The 25,906-nt window shown below is 36.0% G+C and overlaps 1 protein-coding gene across 2 annotated transcripts in view; it reads right to left on the bottom strand.

Moving 5' to 3' along the window:
- The window catches only part of mmp16b (matrix metallopeptidase 16b (membrane-inserted)), a 35,181-nt gene extending 29,953 nt beyond the window's left edge, over positions 1-5,228 (bottom strand). For both annotated transcript variants that reach the window (XM_048164530.1, XM_048164529.1), the window contains exon 1: positions 4,832-5,228. In XM_048164530.1, the coding sequence (XP_048020487.1) occupies positions 4,832-4,951 (120 nt within the window). In that variant the 5' untranslated portion in view covers positions 4,952-5,228. The remainder of the gene's footprint in view (positions 1-4,831) is intronic.
- Between the last annotated feature and the right edge of the window lie 20,678 nt (positions 5,229-25,906).

Here is a 25,906-nt window from a genome sequence, read left to right on the forward strand (position 1 = left end):
CCCAAGTGCAACACCATCAGTTTCTTAGAGGTCAGTGCCAGAACTAACCAATGGCAGAGAGGTAGAACCTATAAAGTACTGCTATATAGTCTGCCCACTAACCAGCAGCCAGAAATATACTAATCTCCTCTACCTCTCTCTTTCTTTTCTCTATCTCTTCCTCCTTCCGCTTTTCTTTCAGCAACTTACTGCTTAGATAAACAACCCTCTTTATCCGCTTTCTATGCCTTTAATCAGCTGTGAGCACATGACTGTGTGTATGGTGAACATTATGAGGACAGATTTCAGGCCCACACAATACTGTGAAAACTGGTTTGTTTGCACTCTCTTCTCACAACACTCAAACAGATTTTTGGTGCTTGTCCACGCAAAGCTCGCAGCCATGATGCTAGGTTGTTGTGAGTGGTTGCCAAGATGTTGCTATGTAGTTGCTAAGGAGTTTTTAAAGGGTTGTTTTTTCACACGTTATTTTTCTCTGGGGTGCATTTCCCGTACAACGATGCAACTCACTGATTAACTACCACAGTATGATGCATCATTGGAGAAACTAACCAACTAGTCATGACTGTTTCCTGAAACCATTGTAACATGGTCGCACTTCTGTCGTTTGAACCACATTGGTTCAACAATATAGGACATCATGTGCAGAATAACTTCTGCTAATTTGATCTCCAAGATGCTGCTGTACCGAACATGGCACCCTACACTGTAAACCCTAATGCTCAAAATACTTAATTAGGACAAATTTAAATTGAACAAATTAGTTCAGTTAAATTAACTGCTATGAGTATTTAGCACTTTCTTTTTCTTTTGAGCTCACAGCACTGACATATTTCAAGTAAACTGAACTGTTTCATTGTTTTGAGTTGTATGAACTTATTTCTTTTAATTTAGACTAACTTAAGTTTACTGAAACTGGGCTGGGATTTCTATTTCCCAGCATGCTTTGCCTATGGCACTCGAAAGGAAGAGTACATGCTAAAATTAAGTGTTATATAATGGTAGATTAATGGTATGGACGATTTAGTAGTGATTAATGTTTTGTTATGCTAATTTAGAAGAATTTCTGTTAATGTGGGTTTTTGGAGAGTTACCATCATGGTGACAAGTAGCGCATGCGACTTGGTTTGAGAGCAGGTAAGATACATGTTTTAAGTTGCTGTACTCATTCAGTAAGTGCTATACCATGCTATTGTTAACATGTTAGCAAATTAACAAGTTGGCATTTTTTGTTTACAGTTAAGTAAATAACTCATTTGATTTGCAAGAACTCAAAATTAACTAAAGTTAATGAACTAAATATGTTATGTTAATTGCTATCAAATTGTATGAGTGGGCTAACTCAGTACTTCAAGTTAGAAGCAATTAACATGCATGAGTACTACAAACTCAAAACTACTTAAAATTGAAAACATCATAACTCAAAAAATTTATGTAACTGATTACCTCAAATTTTTTGAGTTAGCCCAACTTATTCGGGTTTACAGTGTAGTGACTACTTCACTGTTTTTTGTTCCATGCCATTTTGCTTTATTTGATATTTGATTTATTGCATGTTCTCTCATAGGGCTGGTTTCAAGAAAACTCCAAATCGCTGAACTATGTTGGTAACGACAAAACTTGCGACCATAGTTGGCTAAGGAATCTTTTGGGAAATGCACCCCTGTTTGCAGTCTCTATGAAGCCCCTCCTCCAAAAAGCTGGACCTCTGATTGGTCAGCTGGACCAGTTTGTTGTGATTGGTAAACCACTTCGAGTGTTTGTTTTGGAAATGTCAGTTCAAAAACAGTGTGCACTAATTCACTTTCATTGCAAGTGCTTCCCTGAGAAAACATAGCTATTTAATGTTTTGGCAAATTGGTGGTGTACAATTTCATATGAATTTTTACATTTAAACACATTGTTGACGTGGGTATACTACTTAAAAAGCGAGTATTTTAACATTTTCAGATTCCATATTCACTTCCAAGTGCTTCCAATTGTAAGAGCTTCCAAGTCAATTTCATGGGAAAACATAACTATTTAGTATTTTGGTGAATTGATGGTGAATTTGTACAAATTGATTTTTGACAAAAAAGTAAGCATGAAGGTCCACCTCTAAACCACACTCTCAGTGGGGCGTAAGCAGATCGTATGAAAACGTACAAATGAAATTCACCACCAATTCATCAAAATGTACAATAGTAACGAATTTCCATGAGATATGGAATTTAATATTAATTTTAACACCTTGGCATTCCTGTAAAATTTGCCTAAAACTCCTAAAAAGGCATACCCAAAGTAAATTGCACGCTCTTCTTGAACCATTTGTAGTATATGCATGGTTTTGGTCTCTTTTGAAAGGTATTGCGGGTGGTACAGTGGAACGCTAATAGTTTAATCAACATTATGCTACAAGTGCTGTTGCTTGAGCTTGTAATGAACCCCGTATATATGAAAATCACAAGTCTGATTACTTAGAAAAGTAATAGCAAACCTCTCTTCAACAGGACAAACAATTTATCTGTCATATCCATGCATGGCACAAATATTTTTATGACCCCTTTATGACATCATGACAGATTCAAATACATTTAAAACTTCTTAAATTGATCAATGGTCTGTGTTTATGTCCACTTATGTTTAACCCACACCCCTTATCTGAACTGGTATGACCGTTTACAGTATCTCAGTGGTCAATAGCATGTAGCAACCCCTGACTCTCTGTTAATCACATATAGAGCCAGAGCTACATGAAATGTCATTACCGACTTAGCACTAAGCTAAGCACATTTGCAACTGCATGCGAAAGATGTGCGTAATTAAATCCCTAGGGGCCCAATCTTGATTTCACCGCTGAATCCTTGAACCTTGCGCTCTCTAGTCTATTCCTAGTTCGGGATCAGAAGTCCCCCCTCTGAGCAGTCATTACTCATCACACACACATACACATACACACAATCTCTTTCTCTTCCCCAAAGACCACTGACCTGTGCACTCAACTCACAACTGCTGCCAACCACTGCAGCCCTGCCAGCAAAAAAACCCACACAGGAGCTATAGTACATGGGTGGCAGAGAGTTGAGAAGAAGAAATAGGCTCTAGCTACTGAGAAAGTGAAGACCATACATTTAGCATTCTGATGGCTCTGTCCCACTGGTATTGTAGTAAATTTGTGAAGGACAGTTTCATCAATACAGCCTGTTCCAAAACAGCATCAATATTATCATGACAATACCATGTCCACCGCGATCCACTGGCACAGCGCCCTCTACATCTCTCGCCTCCCAGCCAAACAGAACCAGGCGGGTGACAAATTCTCTCAGTGTCAACAAGCGCTGCCAGCAGCACTAAACATCACATTTGCGCCCATTCCAGCCCAAAGGAGTTTGGGAGAGAGTTGCTAAGCAACTTACATAATCTTTATGTACTTCACATTATCACAAGAGTCTTCAGTTGAGTAGCACTGAGTGAATCAAGGTCTTGTTTTCTCTGCCACCCCATTGATTGTCACATAACCAGCTAGAGGCATTTGATTGTCATCTCTGAGGGAATGGATTTGGACCTGAGGAAGGAGCAATAGCTCTGATTGTTCCTGATATATTTTCACTTTTTCTCTCACTCATGCCTCAGGTCTGTGAGTGTGCACTGTGTGCACTTGTCCATTAAATTGCGTAACATGTGTACGATTAAGTATGAATCGTGTTTAAAGGTATACTTCAGATGTCCATCAGCACATAAAATTGAATAGAATAGAATACTGGGAGTACATTCCTGTCTACTCAGTGCACAATTCTTGTCTACTTATTTCTAAGAATGGTATTATAGAACTGTATCATTGTATTCTATTCTGGTTTGGTCAAATCTGCCTAATTCTATTCTGCAATTCAGAGTATTGCATAGACAGCAATTGTATTCTATTCCATTATCTTCTGTTCTTTTTAGTACACCGGATTGAATCGGCTAGACTAGAATGGAATATAATAGCATTTCAGTTTACTTTGTATTACATAATAGAATAGAATAGAATAGAATAGAATTCTGTTCAGTACACCAAATCACAGAATAGAATAGATTAGACTAGAATGGAATAGAATTTCAGTTTGCTTTGTATTACAAGAATAGAAACATTCTATTCATGTTTAGTCTAATCTACTTTATTCTATTATGTAATTTGGTGTGCTAAGTAGACAGGAATTAAAGTCTATACTTTGCTATTCCATCATTCAGTATAGAAAGTAGATTGGAATGATATTTTATTCTGTTATTTTCTAATACAGTGTAAACAGGAATTATATGTTATTCTGTTCTATTCTGTAATACAAGTAATCAGAAATTCTATTCAATTCTACTCTAGTCTATTTTATTGTATTCTGTAATTTGGTGTTCTGAACAGATCAGACTATCATTCCTTTTTACTTTGTATACAGAATTAAGGAATACAACAGCATAGAATATAACATAATACAACTGCATTCTTATCTTCTCAGCACATAGAATAACCAAAAAGCGTAAACCAGACTAGACTAGAATAGAATAGAACAGAACTGCATTTCTGATTACTATACTTAGGTATACCGAACAACAAAACAGAACTGTATTGCTGTTTACTGAGCACAGATTAGACTAGACTAGAATAGAACAGAACAGCTGTATATAGCCTACCATAGCACATATTCAGACGGCACATGGTGCAGATCCACCAAGAGATTCAATGTGATTCTGTGCTGTCCTGATTTATTTATGACCTGCAATAAGCTATATAATAGTTTTTGTAGAACATGTATTCTCAACACAGGTTTTTGTGTAATGACAGCAGAAGATGCTGATGCTGATGTTGGGCCAGTCTTACCTCAACGCTAAAATGATACTCTTCGGCCGCTGAACAGCACATCCACACAGCGTGATGGAGCCAAAACAGCACCGCATACACACAGTCCAGCCTTCGCTTTTTAAGCAACGTAACGTTCATGTTTGTAGATTTGCTTTATATCCCTTTATCAATGACTGTTTATGTCTCTATCCTCGTATGTCAGTTAAGCAAGTGGCATTTTGGACCGAAGATGAAACGAACGGAGCGCGGAGAAACATCTGCGTCCGCACATTTTGTCATTTGGCTGGCAATCCAAATTCCATCTTGCATATCTGATGCACTATTTCGAGACATTTCTTCTCCTTTAAATCGTTACTTTGGCGAACAGGCAGCTTGCTTTTCTATATTGAGCAGCATCCAGAGCGTAAGCACTGCGCATGCGCTCTGACTCACTGGGCAGTGATGCTTGTTGACTAGTAGGCACCCATTCATTCTGCCTTCATTCTTCTTTCTCACCTGCCAATCACAGATCAATGAAGGAGTAAAAATGGGTCTTAGGTAGGCGGGACACTGAAACGGCTGACTGATGGTAACCTCTGGCAAACGGCTGTTAAATTCGTTCACTCTCAGTATTCCTAAGTATCCTTTTGTTTAATAATATAATACTACTGCTAATAATAGGCTAATAATAATAACTGATTCCTTAAGGAGTGAGCAGAACAGGGAACTTAAAAATATATATATATCAAAGAATTATTTTCAGTTCCATATTTATTATGGAGTCTCTGTTTGGGTGCAACCTCCTGCTTCCATTTTATCATGTTTTTCCCCTTTGTTCAGTATGGTTAACAACCCTTGAATGACTAAATGTGTTAGATATGTATAATAAATATCCACAAAAATAGAAAAGTTGCTATTTTAAAAATGTTTTGGACAATTAAATAGCTTAATTATTATTTTTATTATTATTATTTGTATCACATTTATCTACATCTTCATTTATTATTGTGCAAAAATAGATCTATGGGAAAAATGGGGGTGGGGGGTGAGAAAAAATGTAAGATTTGAAAGGTATAGGCCTACATCTGTTGGACAGCGGACATTTCATGCCCACCACAAGATGGGGGTGGTTCACTATATTAAGAAAAATACATTAAAACGAATAAATGTGTGTGTGTGTGTGTGTGTGTGTGTGTGTGTGTGTGTGTGTGTGTGTGTGTGTGTGTGTGTGTGTGTCCTGGTATGAGGAAAAAATGCCCATTTTTTGATCCCCATGAGGAAAACAGCTTATAAATCATTCTAAGTGAAAATGTAAAAATGGAGAAAGTTTTCTGTGATGGGTAGGTTTAGGGTTAGAGGATATAATATATGGTTTGTACAGTATAAAAATCATTATGTCTAGAAAGTCCCCATAAAAAATGAAAACCAAACATGTTCGTTGCTGTAATTTTACTAGAAGCGTTACACTTTCTTCGTAAATTGAATATGAAAGGCGATCTAATGGAAGCTGGATATTTTAGTTTTTTAACTTGTTAAATGTGGATATTTTTCTTACACAAATGCATCGCTTCACTTCAGAAAGCCTTTATTAACCCCCGGAGCCATGTGGAGTATGTTTATGATGGATGGATGCACTTTCTTGAGCTTCATACTCATTGGTCCCATTCACTGCCATTAAAAAGCTTTAATGCGTCAGGATATTTATTAAAATAACTCCAGTTGTGTTCATCAGAAAGAAGAAAGTCATATACACCTAGGATGGCTTGAGGGTGAGTAAATCTTGGAGTAATTTTCATTTTAAAGTGAACTAATCCTTTAATACACAATGCGTCTAGAGCCATATTCCAACATCTCCTCCAACCAATACGACCATATAGGTCATTTGTCACTTTCCTGAAATACGACCCATAGGAGCGTTTACTAAAGTTGCACCCCTATCGACAACAGGACATTTTCATTTTAATGCATTGTTCCCTTTTATCTGCATCATATTTCTGGTTTCGTGTAGCTCAATTGGCAGAGCATTGCATTAGTAATGTACAATCATGTGATCATTCGATCGTGGGTTCGATCCCAGTGAACACATGTGCTCATAAAAAGTATATGCACTATAAATCACTAAGGGTGGGGTCGTTAATAAAAAAAGTTTTGCTAAATGGAAATAGGAGAAATGGTGTAAAAAGTCCACACATTGCATTTAAATGAACACGCATTTTGATTGGTAACGACAGTCATACGTCATTTCATGATGACAGACGTAACATGACACTGTCATTATTTTTACGCCAGCTAGAGGGCGCATGACTTTAAAACATAAATATAGGTCGTAATAAGGTGCTTGGGTCGGGGTTTTTTTGGAGGACAGTCTCTTGTGCATCCTCACTTCCTTTCCTCATATCTTAGCTCCACCCCCTTAAGATGCAAGGGAAGGATACACCTGTGTATCCTCACTCATGACTCCTCTGAAAGCCTCCTTGCTCCTCGTTCCTCTTCTTGTCACAGTGCAATTAGAGAATTGAGATGTCCTTCAAGAAGGCTGAATTAGATCGGTTTCCAGGTCACGGGCTGGAGGGCAGAGGAGCGAAGAAATGAGGATGCATTAATTTAAGTATTGAAAAGCACCCTAAGTGTTCTGAGACATGGACTTAGGGCTGTGCATGCTCATTGGCTGGTCTAGCCTGAAAAATAAATAACCATTTATGGGACAGTCCAATTCAGATTTTGTTGCTGATTTGAAATATGACATTTAATCGCAAGTTAGGCAAACAGATTTTGAGATTTCAGGATTCCCCCATTCAAGTAGATAGGACTTGGTTTTGAATGCCCGAAATAGCTGCACCAAGATGTTGCAAAGTTAATTTGATTAAAGATTACAAGGGCACATGACTGTAAATAATAATAATAATGATGATGATTTATATGGATAAATCATTTGTAATAAATACTGCAATATTCCATTCGCTTTTCATGGTGACTTTAAGGCATATTTGGAAATGTTGTGTATTTAATACAGTATCACTGCAAGACAAATTACAACAGCAGAGCACAGACCAGTCATGGCAGGTTGGTATTTGAAAGCTCAGTCATGGGAAAATGAATTCATCTTCTTCACACATTAAAGAGTGGAGATAAAGAGGTATCTGCATTGGCCTCTGGTTTCTGGGTATTAATAGCGCTCAATTAAAAATAAGCTCAAGGTTTTAATTTTCACAGAGAGGTTGTGCTGGTGAGGAGCCGGTGATGCACACTGCAATTTAGTTTGATCAGCTGATCCCAAAAAAAACAAAGCAATTATGTATGATACTTCTGCTGGACTCAGCCACTTAAAATATGCTGTGAACTGAATGACAATAATTCAGGATGAAGTCCTGACTCAAAACATATACAGTGGTTTTTGTGTGTGTACCATTCTTCAAATTTCATCTGGGTCTTTACATTTCTGTTCCACTGAAAACAATAGATGGCAGTTAAATAGGTATCTAAAATAGACACACAATATTATTCCACCACAGATGTTGCACACATTTATAGATAATGTTTGTATTCTTAACTGTGATTGTTTATGACAGAGGCTGTCCAAGCCATGTCTATGTGGCAAAACCTATTTTTTCTTTTTCAGACAAAGAGTTTTCTTCTTGTATAATGTAGCGTTTGTTTAACCATATGATATAATGGTATTCTGGATAATTAATAACAAAGTGAAGTGTAATCATTTACCCAGTGATGTACTTTAGATTCAAAGAGATGAAATCAGTTAACGCAAATTATATTTAGTGGTAAAAACAGTACTGAGAAATTTCATAGTATTTTTCAGCATTTGAGCTCCACTGAAAAGGCATCAAAGAAGAAAAAAAGTCTTGCAATTTCTGTATGTACAGTACAGTCTAAAAGGATATTAAACTGAACAAATGATGCTTTGCAGGTTCAATAGCAACAACATTATTAATGGAATAATGTTGATTAATCTAAAACTTGCATTAATATTTCTGTTAAAATATGGACCTGTAATATTATTCATTTAATTTTATGTTCATTAAAGTTCTAAAGCATTATATAGTAGGCTAATGGAAAGTTGGATATAACTTTACACAGAAAAGGTTACAAATATATTTTATGATACATAAATCATGCTAACACACATATTGTTTAGGTCATGTGTTTATACTATTGAAACAAATCGTATTTTAACTTCTAAGAGAGTAGCCCCATTAACTTCCATTAGGTGCCACTGCTAACTGTAACCCAGATTTTTTTTTTTTTAAAGGTGCCCTAGAACGTGTTTTCACAAGATGTAATATAAGTCTAAGGTGTCCCCTGAATGTGTTTGTGAAGTTTCAGCTCAAAATACCCCATAGATTTTTTTTAAATTAATTTTTTAACTGCCTATTTTGGGGCATCATTAACTATGCACCGATTCAGGCTGCGGCCCCTTTAAATCTCGTGCTCGAGCTCTCGACTATAAAACAGTGCATAAACAAAATTCACACATCTAATGTAACCCTCAAATGGATCTTTACAAAATGTTCATCATGCATGCTGCATGCATGCTTCGGATCATGTGAGTATAGTATTTATTTGGATGTTTACATTTGATTCTGAATGAATTTGATAGTGCTCCGTGGCTAACGGGCTAAAGCTAACATTACACACTGTTGGAGAGATTTATAAAGAACGAAGATGTGTTTATGCATTATACAGACTGCAAGTGTTTAAAAATGAAAATAGCGACGACTCTCTTGTCTCCGTGAATACAGTAAGAAACGATGGTAACTTTAACCACATTTAACCCTTAAATGCATGATTGTTTCGCCAATCATTCTTACATATTCGGGTCTTTAGCGACCCGGATCTATATCTAATACGGAAGGATCTCTACCTGTCGCGATAATATAAAACTCTTCTGATATTAGAGTAACAGTTACAGAAGAATAAAATAAATCATATTTTGTTACCTTTTGGAGCTTGAAAGGGCTCCGTTTGAGCAGATGTTTTGTGCCATTACCACTGTCTTCGTCAGAGCTCATTTCCCAGTAAATTCAGCAAATAATAGGCTATTTTTATGTTTGAGGTCACGAATATGAGCCCATTCGCAATCTCAAACGTATTCTGAAAACTATATAATTTTAAACATCTTCAAAATCAATATTTCGATCGCTAACAGCTTCACCAGATTAATCCTGTAACAGTTACAGTCATATTTGATTGCGTTCAGTACTTGCTCTGCAGTAAATCGCTGAGCCATTTCATGTTTTTCTTATTATTTCGTTTTCTGTTTGAATGAGTTGTCACTTCAGCATTGTGTATCAGACATTGCCACCTTGTGGGAAAAAAGGTGAATTGCACTTATTCCGTCATCTAAGATTCAATTATTGTTGTGCAGAAAAAATATACGTACACTCATACACACCTCGGGTCGTTAGCGACCCTATACAATTTTTACAAAAAATGAATACAAAAATAGGCATTCTTTTATAATTTTATGATTTTTTTCTTATTATATTCTTTATAATGAATTGATTGAGGAATACCAAGAAGGTTGATGTCTAACTTTAAAAAATAAAAGAGGAGGAGGGTAGTGAATTGTGTCCCGGGTCACTAAAGACCCGAGGTATGCATTTAAGGGTTAAAAGTACATTAGCAACATGCTAACGAAACATTTAGAAAGACAATTCACAAATATCACTAAAATATCATGTAATCATGGATCATGTCAGTTATTATTGCTCCATCTGCCATTTTTCGCTGTTATCCTTGCTTGCTTACCTAGACTGATGATTCAGCTGTGCAGCTCCAGACGTTAATACTGGCTTGTGTAATGCCTTGAACATGGGCTGGCATATGCAAATATTGGGGGCGTACATATTAATGAGCCCGACTGTTACGTAACAGTCTGTGTTATGTTGAGATTCGCCTGTTCTTTGGAGGTCTTTTAAAAAATGAGATTACATAAGAAGGAGGAAACAAATGGAGAGACTCACTGTATGTCATTTCCATATACTGAACTCTTGTTATTCAACTATGCCAAGGTAAATTAAATTTTTGATTCTAGGGCACCTTTAAAGTGCTGTATGTAGAATTCAGAAACTCTTGTTATTACTGACACCGGTGGCTGTTAAGTGAATTGCAGCAACAGTTCAGTGAATGCCAGCAACTTATTGCTAATGCTCGCACTAGTGTGCATATGACATACAAGAGACTGAATGTGATTCAATGCCCTGCTATACTCATGGCTAAGTTATTTACTTAGAACTAAAAAGAAGTAGGAAATACCTTTGCAAAGATATAGCTCTGGAAAAAATTAAGAGACCACTCCAAGTTCAGAAATCAATGTTAAGTGGTCTCTTAATTTTTTCCAGAGCTGTATATTTTTAACAAACATCCCGACGCCGTCAACGCTACAGCGAGAGACGTTAAGATGAATATATGTAAATATGTGCTCAATAACAAAATAAACACACAACAAAGATGACAGCAGTAAAATAATAATAATAATTTAAAAAAAACAGCAGTTAAGAAAGCCTCTGATTTAAGCAATGTGGATGTTTGCACAAGCTCTGCAATTCACCGGTATCAAGTTGACAGATGAGTTTATTAAAATCACTGTTATGTGATTTATGTTATGCTTCACATAAAAACCAGTCTACCGGCTTTTATAGACATAGGTCAAAAATGAAGTTTGATGGTAATTAACATTATGCCACAAGTGCTGTCAACTGAGCTTAACTTGTACTGAACCTGCAATATTGCTTTAAACAGAATCTACAGACAGAGCATAAAGTGATCTTGTGAAGCAGATCCACCTTGCATTTAAAAAGCTTTACTCAGTTACATGAGTTGAAGGTATTTATTGTTTAACCAGGAGAGGAGCCATGGTGACATGCATGCTATGACAAGTGTGCCTTGGCAACGGTCTGATATGCCCTTGCACAACACACCGTTCGCAACAGAGAGCAAACTGATGAAAGAATGCCTGTGTTGAGTAAGAAAATGAGCGTTAAGTAAATGTACCATTTCCCCACATGTGTAGCTGCAAGAGCGATATGGTACATTCATCATCTACTGAAATTCTGGCGGATTCTTGAGAAAATGTTTCTGAGCTTTCACCATTATTCCCATTATTATCATATTCTCTCTTTTAGAATTCTGTCGTTGTTCATTTGGTAACTCTTTATTTTAAGGTGATGTAGTTACACGTTACTACATGTGTAATAACAGTAAATTACGCATAATTACAATTACTAACCCTAGACCAAACCCTAACTCTAACCGTAACTCGTAATACTTTGTACTTTGTATGTAACTACGTCACCATAAAATAAAGTGTAACCACTCATTTTACCTACAGTAGACTGTACCTATAATATTTATAACAAAGTGACTCTACTTCAACATCTTTTTGACATGAAAAAATTTAGGTATAATGTTTGATCCATCTGGGAATCATTTGATTCTGAAAGTGTCAAATACAAGTTTGCTAAAACATAGCTATTTTGTTATTATTTTAATATTATCAGCAGAAAAGGATTTTTTTGTGAAAAAGAAGTGTGCTTAACGGTATTGAAGCACACTTGTAGTTTACTGTATTTCAAATCTTAAAAGTATATTTAAAAAAAAAAAACACTATTTGCAGATAAAATAATACTAATGAAATAAAAGGCCACTTAAGTATACTTAAAGAGAGTACACTTTCATGACTGTTTCTTAAATACACCTAAGAACACTTTAAAAAGTGCACTTTGTAATGTCAAATAAAAAGTTTTACTTTAAAGTACATTTTAAATCATTGTTTTAAGTAATATTTTGTTGGGCTTTAAAAAAGTACACTTATTTTGATGTGGTGACTAACATACTAAAGCATATGTTAATTACTTGATTATAAATTTTAACTGATAGTGTATTTGATATTACATTGAAAGTTAATATTCTAAAATATATTTTAAATTCAACTGAATTGCAACTTCAGCCTTACAAATGTGTAAATACAAATATATTTAAATACAAATTTCAATAGAAATGACATTAAAGTATATTTTAGTTTATCATAAATGCTTGTTAGTACTTTTGATGGTAGACTTTAACCACATTTCAAAGACAATAGAAACCACTATAACATTAAATATAAAGATGTACTTAAGTCCTAGTTATGTAGACCAAAAAAATCACTCTTAAGTTCAACTAGTTGCATTTCATATAAATTTAAACTATTCTAAACTGACAACGATGTACTAAAACGGAAAAGTTTTTCCATTGTATTTTTCGCGTACAGACGACAAAGTTGTCAAAATTATCCCCGTTCACACGGATCCATGAAAACGATTAAAAATTCTGTATTATTCATGCCAGGCCAGTAGTTGGCGAGGTCACTTTGTAAAGAAACACTATGCACCTATAGACTGAACACGTAATACGCATGTGCATGACGTCACAGTTTTCACAAATTCACATTTTTGTAGTTTACATGGAGACGATAATGGTATCATTAGACTTGCACTTTGCACTTTGAATGCTGTTGTCTTGTAAATAAATGGCTAAAAAGTTTTTAGTTGAAAACGGTGTCATGTATACAGTCTCTATATTCAAAGTGTATATTATTTTAGAAATAAGTACTTTTTTTAAAAGTATGCTAAAGTGTAATTCTTTTTCACAATAATGAACAAAGTTATTACATGTTAATTATAGATTATAACGACAAACAATTCCTTTCTTTGGAATAACATGATCTGATAAATTGTTCTCAATGAGACCAGGGTAATTAAGAACTTAAATGGGTCATTTTTGCCTTCATGTTGACTTTAAATGTGATAATGTCACATATTCTCCTCTGTATGATTGGCAGGTGGGGTGTAGACAGCCTTAAGGAAAACAGCTGCTATGGAATGTTATAGACATACTCCCCTCCTTAATTAAGTCTAATTATTTCTCTTCTGTGTTCGTATTGCCTGGAGCAGTTTCAGCACTCAGTCAAACAAGCAGCACAAGATTTCAACAGAGTGTGGTGGGCGCAGCGCTCCAAAGCACAATGGCTACTTAATAATTAGAGCAGAACCGCTACACAGCGTTTGATTTGTTAGTGGGCTCAGAATGAAATAACGGTTGAATGTACTGTGGTTGAGTTAAAGTGGTTGTGACTGATGTGTTAATCATTTGTCATGGAAGGTGCTGCATGAATTCATTGTCAAATCTTTCCTAGGGCAAAAAAAAAAAAAAGTGAAAATGCATAAACTTTAGATCAGCACCACATAATACAGCAGACACAGGACAAAAAAGGACTAAAACTGCTGAGCATTTTTATTGTTGTTGCCCAAGAAAAATAAAAGATAGTTCATTTAACACACACAAACATGTTTGTTTTACAAACCTGGAGCATGTCGTCACACTATGTTTTGTAGTGCAAGTTGTCATAATTGTACTTTTCATTAAACACATTATACATTATAAAGGCTTATTGGATAGTACAAGACAAAAAGGTCATGAAACTACAAAAATGTTTAAAGTCACACATACAAACAAAGACAAACAACAACAAAAATAAAAAGCATTAATTTGACTGCCAAAATCTGTGACAAAAATGTGATATTTTAGAATTCACTAAAAATAAAATAAAATTTATAAAATATATAATATATGTAATAAAGTTACATTTAAGAGGGTTAAATGTAAGAAAAGGGAAAAAAAGAAAGTCTTTAATTTTACTTTTGCCTCAAAACCTTGTTTAAGTGTACTGTCGAATGTACACTACCACTCAAAAGTTTGGGATCGGTAAGATTTTTAATGTTTGTAAAAGAAGTTTTGTCTGCTCACCAAGGCTTAATTTATTTAATTAAAAATACAGTAAAAACAGTAATATTGTGAAAAATTATTACAATTTAAAATAACTGTTTTCTATTTGAATATATTTCACAAAGTAATTTATTCTCGTGTTGGCAAAGCTGAATTTTCAGCATCAATACTCCAGTCTTCAGTGTCACATGATCCTTCAGAAATCATTCTAATATGATGATTAGTTCCTTGAGAAATATTTGTTATTATTATCAATGTTGAAAACAGTTGTGTACTTTTTTTTCAGGATTCCTTGATGAATAGAAAGTTCAAAAGAACAGCATTTATCTGAAATACAAAGCTTTTGTAAGATTTTACACTACCGTTCAAAAGTTTGGGATCAGTAAGAATTTTTATTTTATTTTTTTGAAAAGAAATTAAAGAAATTAATACTTTTATTCAGCAAAGATGCATTAAATCAATCAAAAGTGACAGTAAAGACATTTATAATGTTACAAAAGATTAGATTTCAAATAAACACTGTTCTTTTGAACTTTCTATTCATCAAATAATCCTGAAAAAAAATATTGTACACAAATATTTTGTACAATTGTACACATTAAATGTTTCTTAAGCAGCAAATTGACATATTAGAATGATTTCTGAAGGATCATGTGACACTGAAGACTGGATTAACGATGCTGAAAATTCAGCTTTGCCAACACAAGAATAAATTATATTTTAAAATATTTTCAAATAGAAAACAGTCATTTTAAATTGTAATAATATTTCACAATATTACTGTTTTTACTGTATTTTTAATTAAGTAAATGCACCCTTGGTGAGCAGACAAAACTTCTTTTAAAAACATTAAAAATCTTACCGATCCCAAACTTTTGAGCAGTAGTGTACTAACTGTCATGATGGTGTCTTGTTTACGTTCATTATCTTGGTCTGTTTAGTTTCACTGTCATTGTTTTCTTTGTCAGTGTCTTTGCCTGAGGGCCTTTTACGTAACACTGTTTTCAACTAAAAATGGAAAACTCATTCATATTATGTGTTCAGTATAGGCATGTGTTTCTCTACAAAATGACATCGCAACTGGCCTGGCAGCACAATACAGCATTTTTAATTGTTTTCGCGTATCTGTGTGAACGTGGATCATTTTGACAACGTTGTTGTCTGTACGCAAAAAACGCAAAGGATTTTTTTTCTGTTTTTAGTCCATCGTTGACGTGTAAACGTACCCTGAGTTCTTGTTTGTTACTATGGTTTCTGATTAGTGCACACCTGTTCCCTGTTTCTTTGATTATCATTCTCAGTGGATTTAAGCTCTTAGTTCTCAGTTCTGTGTTTGTTGTTAAAAGTTATGGTTTATGTGTTGTGTTTGCTCACTCGCTGTGTTTATTAAAGTTTCTTGTTTCATCGATCATTCTGCATCACACATCACTCTTTTTGGATTCAACTACATACGTGTGACATTTATGGTCAACTGAACTATTACTTTTCAGTATTACATTTAAGTGCACTGTAAACCCGAATAAGTTGGGCTAACTCAAAAAAATTTGAGATAATCAGTTACATCAAATTATTTGAGTTAAGTTCTTCCCAATTTTAAGTAAGCAGAACTATCAAGTTTTGAGTTTGTAGTACTCATGCATGTGAGTACAACTCTTACATTTTGACAGCAATTAACATAAAACCTTTTGTTAATTAACTTTCATTTTGAGTTTTTGCAAATTAAATGAGTTATTTACTTCACTGTAAACCCTAATACAACTCAAAATGATGAAATAGTTCAGTTTACTTGAAATATGTCAGTGCTGTGAACTCGAAAGAAAAAGAAAGGTCTAAATACTCATAACAGTTAATTAAACTAATTTATTCAATTTAAGTTTGTCCTACTCAAACCAATTAAGTATTTTGAGAGTTAGGGTTTACAGTGATGGTTGTTTGAAATCGACTTAAAAAAATGTATAAAAGTAATTCAACTTTTGCCTCAAAACCTACTGAAACTTAACACTTGTGACAGTTTACATGAAAACTCAGTGTAAAATTTATTTCTTTTGAGGAAACAGATTACCTCAAACAAATTAAGTTTCATTACCAATATGTATGTACTGTGAACTTATTTCATTTGAGTTTGTGAAAAAACAAACAAAAAAAAACAGTATTTCCTAATATCAAATAACTATAAACTCTGTTCAAGTACATTGTGTAGTTCAAACTTAACTGAATTAGCACAACTGAATGTAGTAATGCAAAGATCACTGCTCAGGCATGTGCATAGTTATTCATTTTCAAATAAAGCAATGCGTTAATCTCAACATAACAGGAAACTGAACAATAATAGCTCTCTTATAAATCATGTGCCAAACAAAAGCAATGCTCTGCTTAATATGATCAGTTACTGAGTCACTTTTCTATTGAGTGTAATGAACTCATAATTGACATAAACTTACTTTTAGTTTTATATATTTTATTGTGATGCTTTTGTAGTAGCCCATGTGTACCCTACAATAAATGCCATGATGAGCACTGTTCTTAAAGAAAAAGAAAAGAGAAAAGAAAAGAATCAGATCCTTAAACAACCTTCTAACTGACCCCATTACAGTGTTGTCTTTTGTTCGTCTGCCTGTCCAAGCCTTATTCCTTTGTGATTTGGAAGGCTCCTTCACCATCCAGCTGGATGTCCTCATCCAAGATCAAAGCGGGCAAAAAAAGCTTGCGAGGCCCTCCTGAACGGTGAAATCACACATTCGCTCTTTTGCATCTATAAACAACTTAATTGCTTTTTTGTCTGTTGAGAGACCTGGTAAGCAGGATTTAAAGTAAAGAACAAACCAGCTCAAAAACTCTTTACACCTAAATATGTGCTGTTTAGTCCTGCTTTGCCTTTGTGAAAATGATTAAAGAATAAAATAATATCAACAGAATGAGGCCGTTAATAATTTCTGTGCACCCAGATGGCATCCTTGAACTCTGTCATGACCCCTGCTGATTCTCTGTGTGTGTGTGTGTGTGTGTGTGTGTGTGTGTGTGTGTGTGTGTGTGTGTGTGTGTGTGCATGTGGATGGGCTAAATGAGTGCATTGTGCTGTGCAAATGTATGTAAATGACCTTATGTCCATCATTTCATGTATGTGCCAGTCCATCTTCTCCTCCATTCAAGTCATGTCAAGTCAAGTCAAGTCAAGTCAAGTCAAGTCAAGTCAAGTCAGTTTTATTGTGGTACCTCACAGAAATACTGTTATATAAACATATACAAATACACACAGCCTATATAAAAAGAGGTAATCTAACTAAAGATATAAACATATACATATCTGAGACATTCAGGGCAAACCGTGCAAACAGAAACATTTGCAAGAGGGCATTAAGGGCATAGGGATATTATTATTTAGTATACATGACAATTTGACAGAGACAGATAGGGGCTTTAGACAATGTAAACATATGTGTTTTCCAGGTCAGCTTGGATAGAAGTGAGGACGTTAAAGTGTTCTTTAGCATCAAGTAGTCTTGTACACAGGTAAGGACTGTGCACTCACACAATATTTAGGCATACATTTGAGATTTGTTTTAAATTTCATATAAAATTTTGATACTTACACAGTTTTAACATAAAGAAACTAAGCTTAATGTGATGCATATTCATACTCAAAAAAATCATGACATAGTTTATTATTAATTATTTGCATCTATTTGATTTGATTTAAATAATCATATTTTCAAAATGCATTTATTCAATTGCTTAGAGTCACTGTGAAAAAGTGAGAACATGGTTGAAATTGGGCTAGCTGGAACAAGCAATATTCAGTTAGCTAAAATATATGCGATTGAAACAAATTGGATTTCTTGATGATAAAAATTGAGTGCTATTGTGTATTTAAAACACATTTGGTTTACTATTACAGTGTTATTATAGTATTATTACAGAAATCCTACCCATTTCATTTATGACTGACAAATATGCATCACATTCATTTATTAATGTGTTTATGTCAAAACCGTGTAACCCAAATGGATGGAAATTTTATATGCAATTCAAATACATAAATCTTTAGGCATATTTTTTTTTTGGAGTGGATACAAGGGTCATGTGATGTATCATGTCTCTTCTGGAGTCAATCATTCTGTACATGAGGGATTAAAATAAGCTTTTACTATTTTAATCTTTTCAATTCGAGAGGAATGCACATATGTCTCGGATTAAATTTGCTTTTACAATATCTGTTTGACTCTCTAATGAAACACAGTCCTCTAATTATGTGATTACGGAGGACTATAAATATTTGACTTTATTTGAGCATTAATTATTAGGCAAAAACAAATTCTCTAACAGTTCAGTCTGTTGTTCTTCCAGTTTTTGGCAGCAGCATAGCAGACATCATATCACACTGCTATTAGTGAAGATTGTTTTAAGTTAAGCTATTTTGGATGAGTATCAGGAGCGTCATGTGTCACTTATTTGTCTGTTTCATCATTGAAGTTGCACAGCTGAAGGCAAAAGACGTTTAAACGGTGTTGCAGAAATCTCCAATTCAATCAAGTTGCCCCTTCTGCAGATCGTTTGCTGTAATCTAAAAATCCTGTCATTACCTATGCACCCATATGTACTCAAAATGTTAAAGCTGCTCTTTTCCATACAACAATGTATGGTCATGGCTTAAATTTCAGTTTAGTTACTTCATTAAAAATGATCAACATGATCTCATGAGTATTCATGTGTATTTTTACGTAAAGTGTGGTTCTACCACACGTACATTAACTTACATCGTAAACACTGAAACATACAATATATTGACTGCTCTAAAATGTAAATTATTTACGTATAAACAACTTTTAGACATACAATTTTGTACAAATCCTTATTTTTCACAATTAAAATCATGGTATTAATATTTTGATTCTGTTGTATTCAGTTGTCATTTCGATTACATTGTTTTCAGTTGCATTTATTAAACATTTTCGTTTCGCTCTGTTCTGTATGACTTTTACTGCAAACTTGTGCTGAAGGATTACATAATGTTAAACAAGACTTCACTTTAATCCTTTAAAATGAATAGCATTTCTGTAATTGTTTAACCATTATTTATCATGTAATATTTATTTTGTTTGTTGTGGGTCGCAAAGGGCATTTTCTCAGTATTATCTTATGCTGTGACTGACAATAGAACCATAAAATATGGCAAATCTTTAGAATCCATATATTTATGAGGAACAGACCCAAATTCAAGACATTTTATTGCGTTACATTTATATATTCTTTTTATATTCTATAAAATGGCTATGTTTGGGTTAAGAGGTTACTGTTCTGAAGTCACTGTTCTGGATCGGGGCAAATTACCATCACCCCGTAGACCTCCCAGACTCCTCTGGACTGAACTGGAGGGATGCTATCATCCGTGTTTACACCCAGTCCAGAACACAGCCGGACCCATTCCGAGTCCATTCCACCACCATCGGCCACGGAGGAAACGTGTGAGCCCCCCACAGAAGGAGAGCTACCACCCTCTGCAAAGCATCAACCAGTGCCCGAAGATAAGATGTCAGTGTGAACCCTCGCCCTGGATGAGGAGTCCCCCAGTAAGTCTGACCAGGGGGGTGTGAGCCCATGACATCAGTGGCTAATGGTATTTTGGTGGATTTTGAGACTGGCTGATTGACTTAAGCACAGAGGTAACGTCTCACACCCTATCCCACCCCATTTCAGATTTTTTCATTTTCATTTCATTTTTCTTTTTTCCTTCTGAACCTTCATTTCTGTTTTTAGACAGCACAAACACCTACATGGACAAAGTTGTGTTACCTTCAACACTGTATAGCCTTCATCTGCCTCCGCTCAGCCAGTCCTCCAGCCCCATCTCTGCTGGAGGTTGTTAGCTCTTCACCATCTACTACGATGCCAAGCAGTCATGTCAAGCCTCAGGTCCTACAGCCACCATCAGTGCCTGAGCGGATAGATCCAGTGGCTCCAGCTCGGGCCTCATATCGTCTCGATCTCTCTAGGCCCGTCGACTTTACCATGGCTCCTCCCACCTTCGGCTCCTCCAGACACCCTTGGCCTTACGGCTCCGCCAGGTTCATTCGTCTCACAGGCTCCCCCTTAGTCAGTCGTTATTCCACCATCGCCACGGACTTGCGGACCTTCCGCTATGCCCCATTCCTCCACCCCTACGGCTGCAGTGGGCTCCTCACCTTCGGGTATGCCTCGGTCCTCTATTATACACTGGCATCGCCTCAGTCCTCGGGCAGTCTGGCTCCGCCTCAGAGGACCGGCGCCGCGGCATCGCCTAGGCCTCCTGTTCCAACAATGTCGCTCTTCTCCATCCGCTCCGCTTCTGTCAGTCGTCCCCCAGTTGACATCAGCCTCCACGCCACCTTGGCTCCTCCCTCCCTCAACTCCACCATGGGTTGTCATCTCTGGGCTCTGGGTCTATGCCGTCGGATGCCCTTCATCATTGCCGCCGGGGTCTCATCGTCCGGATTGCACCATCCCCTCGTCATCTCCTTTCTTCACTGTGTCATCACTTCGGCCACCTCCTAAGCCCCCTCCATCCCTCCCTCACTTCTGCTACTATGACGCAAGGTCATGCCTACTGGGAGGGGGCATTCTGTCATGGTTATCTGGACTCATTCATTTTTAGTTTCACTTTCATGGACTTTCAGTTTGTTTTCATCAGTCACATGTGTTTCTTTGTCTTAGTTTCCCTCCAGTCATCAGTTGTCATGGACACTCATCAAATCACCTGTTTGTTATCATCTCATTATCACTGTGTATTTAAGTTGCTCTGTTTCACCCTTCAGTGTCGGTTGATGTTTGCGAGTTGTATGTGTTAACCTTTGTTTAATGCACGCTATGTAACACTTTCTGTCAGTTCCTGAGTTTAAAGTATTATTAAATCACTTCATATTGGATCCTGTGTACCTTCGTCTTTCCCCGTCTTCATCTTGTGACACAGTTAGACATTTACAATGGCCATGAATGGGGCCAAATGAAAAACATTAAAATATTTAGTGTTTCAATAGCACACCCACAAGACGCAAACAATATGCATGTGTTAACGTTTTTAGTGTGAAACCTTTTCTGTTAAATTAAATTTTCTGTTAAATTTTACTTCATTTTACAACTCCATTGCTTTACAGTGCCATGCCATAAATGTCAAAATGACCATAAGAATGCCGATTTAAGTTTTAACAGAGGAATGTGCATTTGTAGTAATCTACATTATGCATGCCACAAATCATGTCACTGGAGTTTAAAAGGATAGTTAGCCCCAAAATGAAAATTCTGCCATCATTTACTTACTCTCAAGTTGTTCAAAACCTGTATGAATTTCGTTCTTCTGCTGAGCACAAAAGAATATATTTTGAAGAAAGTTTGTAACCAAACTTCCATAGTATTTTTTTCCCCTTGCCAAGGGAGCCAAGTGAACAAGGACTGCAACTGGTGCCCACTTACAAAGAAATACAGTGCATGATCTTGCCAAGTAAGATGTGCTGATCCTGGAACAACATTCCTGTCTAAAAACACAGTCCTGACCCTGTCCCTGTCCCTACCCCTAAACCTAACCCTACCCATAACTTATCCCTAAAATCAGATTAAGATTAAGAATGGTGTTGAAGCTCCTAACCCTTGTTGTAATTATAAACTTGACATTAACTATAAACATATCCATCAAATCTGACTGGTTGATTGGAATACTCAGCTACCAACCTCCATCCCAGCAGTCAACTACTGGTTTCAGGAGAGCGAGAGGGTCTGGGACTCAGCTCAGGTCTATCTCCGAAAAAGCAGTATGAAGACACAAGATCCATCGACAACACCAGACCTCTCAGCTCCACCTACTCATTCATCATCACCGGAATTCTAACCCAACACACCTGTCCCTCGTCTGGTCTTGTTGTTCACTATCACTGATCAACTTACTTGGCTACTTACCCGAGTTCCTTACCTTCTGAGAATTCCCGTCTGTCTTCATCAATCTTCATCTAGTTCTTCATCCAATCTTAATCTTTATCCAGTTCTGCTATTTCATTGAGACTCTCCTGATATAACTGCTTCCTTTCTGCATCTGTAAATAAACCATCTGTGTGAACTGAGTTACCTGTGTTGTCTTCTTCTGTGTGCTGACAGAAAAACTATAGAACAATAAAATTAATGTGGATAGAACAGTTCAGATAATTTGGTCTTGGAAGTATTTGACAAGGGATGTTTGAGTTCCTATTAAATCCCTGACTTTTGATTACAGTAACATTTTTGGACAAGCAGCACGGATTTTTCATATCACTCAACATTGTTTTCATTGTTTGTGCTGAAATGGTTTTGATTATCCTTTTCTAGTCAAATCTACCCATCATTCATAAATACAACAGTCTTTATAAACTCTGTTTATTAGACTTTAGGATAAGACTTTGTAAACTCTAGACACTAGATATCACTCCTGCAACTTTCCATACAGGACAGGCTGTTCTTAGGCTGTCTTGATTCTTAATCCTATCTTCTCATGATGTTTACAGTTTTTACATTGGCTGTATTTGCTGATAGAAACACACGGAACTTTCCAGCAACAGGTTACACTCTTGCTAACTCAGAATCTCGATCCATCCCCAGCCCACCTGATGTTAATAATGGGCTCTTTTTTATTTTGATGTCCTGTCGTTGTCATCCATAATCAGTCAAAACTCAACCACACCCCCCTCACATCCTGCGTGAAAACCACTTAACGAGGCATTAGCTTACTATAATGCAATATTAGCTCATAAAAATGACCGGAGACATATGAGGTCTTTCACATCTGTCCCCATTCAGTCTAGCTAGGGACATTATTAGGATTTGTGGCCTCCTCGGTTTGCTGAAATTACCACTTTGAAACTCTTATGAATTAATGTCAGCCATATTTTTTTCCCCAGGTAGTGTTGTTTATGTAAAATATGTGACATAACCTGAACAAACCAAATTCAGTATTAAAACAACTCATTAAATCCTAATCTGATTTCTACATATATGCATTCAGGTTATAGACATGAAATTTAAGATTCTCACTTTAACTTCTGCAAAACTCCAATTCCATTTTTGAGCAAATACACAAAGCAAACAATACATTTATAACTTTATTCCAATGTGCACATCAGTATTCAATTTTATTTTATTTTATTTTATTTTATACAAATGAGAAGAAACTAAGCTGGTGAAAATTTGAAATGACTTTAGAAATCAAATTAAATAAATAGATGTAAAAGGTCAGTTTACTCAAGACAGATTGCAGTTTGAGTGGGAAACACAGGATTCTTTGTGGTCAGTTGATCTTTGGTGACCTTTGGGAACACAAACTTCCTGGATGCTTTCCATCTCCAAACCACTGTCTGGCTACTGTGGCAACCCAAATGAATGCAGCCATGTCTATGGTCAATTCTCAAAGGACTCAATAGACGATTCACAACAGAAAAGGGAGGTTTCCGGACAGATAAAGAGGCCTCAAGAATTACGTCAAATGACAATTTGAAGATTACACCGTCTCTCCTACAACCTGTATGTTTATCATGACTTTCCAATTCATATTTTCTGTCATCCTTTTGTGCAAATAGTCTTGAATGAATATTCAGTTGAAAAGTGTGCTCATTTACAAAGAAACATAGCACAGATCAGGAAAATTTACTTATTTATTTTTAATTTATGAATCAATTGTAATGTTTTTTCTAATATTCCTTTGGAACAATAAACATAGAAATGCATTAGACAATTGTTAACATATGGTAAGACTGAACAATGAAATTAATGTGGATAGAACAGTTCAGATAGTTTGGTCTTGGAAGTATTTGACAAGACATGTTTGAGTTCTTATTAAATCCCTGACTTTTGATTACAGTATCTTGGCAAATCTGTGAAATTGTTGAAATCTGTTCTGAAACTGAGACACGGCATACTGGGGTCTTTTTCTCTGGAGAAACATTGGAGAAGCATTTTTACTTTATCATTGAGAAACAATTGAGATGGGGAAACTGAGAGTGTTGCAAAACAGGATGATTAACCAAATCACCTAAAGGGGTGAAATTCATATATAATCACTACCATCCTGGGGTAGCTGTAGAAGTTGCAAAAGTTGGAAACAAACAAACAAACCTTTGCTGCTGTTTAAAATTTGATTTGTGATCATATTAATGGATGTTACATGACAGATCTGGTATAATTTGAGCAGGTTCCTTGATTGAATTGTATAACATTTATTTTTATAACATTTACTAATGGCCATACTTCCCTGAGCATGCCTAATTTCATCTGATTTTGAAAGTTAAACAGGGTCGGCCCTAGTTTAGTACTTGGATGGGAGACTGCATGGGAATACCAGGTGTAAGCTTACTCCAGCTGATCCAAAATGCAGCAGCAGTTTTTTCCTAGAACCAGGAAGTATGACCATATTAGCCCGGTTCTGTCAACACTGCATTGGCTCCCTATTAAACACTGCATACATTTAAAAATCTTGCTGATTACTTATAAAACCTGATGTTTTAGCTCCTCTGTAATTGAATGAGCTCTTATCGCATTATAGTTCTTCACGTTTATTGTGGTCTCAAAATTCTGGACTTTTGATAATAGCTAGAATAACAAAGTCGACTGTGCGCAGTAAATCCTTTTCCTATTTAGTGCCCAATCTCTGGAAAAGTCTTCCTAAGGTTGTTCGGGAGGCAGACACACTCTGTCAGTTTATATCTAGAATAAAGACGCATCTCTTTAACCTAGCATACACAACATGTATCACATTTTAATAATTCAAATCCCTTAAAGGATTGTTAGGCTGCATTAATTAAGTCAACCATAACCTAGTCTCATATAGCCAGACCTTCAGATTGATGGCAGAAGGTCTGGACTCCGTCGCAGCTTTAATTGGCTAAGGACCCCCAGAGGCAGTCTGACTGATATGTAAAGCAAACAATTACAGTTCCGCATCATGTTTAGGGGCTTGAAAATGTAAAATCGATGTCCGTACGATAACAGACTGAATAAATTATCCATTTAAGAACATTGAGTTTACTGCAACAATGGCGCCACAAACTCCAAATCTGGTGTTTTTAGTTGATCCTGATAAGTGCACAGTGTCACATTTGTAAACACGGCTTTCTTCTTCCATGAGGAGGTTTGGCATCATAACGATTTTGTTTCCAGGCAGACCATTAAAGAATGCGACAGACATGTCTTCTGGAAATCCTGAACCAATCAGATGATGATTTTGAAACTCCTGAAGTGATAACAATTTTGTCTGCCTTATGCATACGTTTAGACGTTCAGGCAATGGTCCGTGGGCGTGATGGACTGAGACTAACCGTAACCGGGAACACTTCCCATTACAGGAAT

This window comes from Megalobrama amblycephala, linkage group LG17 (assembly GCF_018812025.1).
Source record: "Megalobrama amblycephala isolate DHTTF-2021 linkage group LG17, ASM1881202v1, whole genome shotgun sequence".
Classification (NCBI taxonomy): domain Eukaryota; kingdom Metazoa; phylum Chordata; class Actinopteri; order Cypriniformes; family Xenocyprididae; genus Megalobrama; species Megalobrama amblycephala.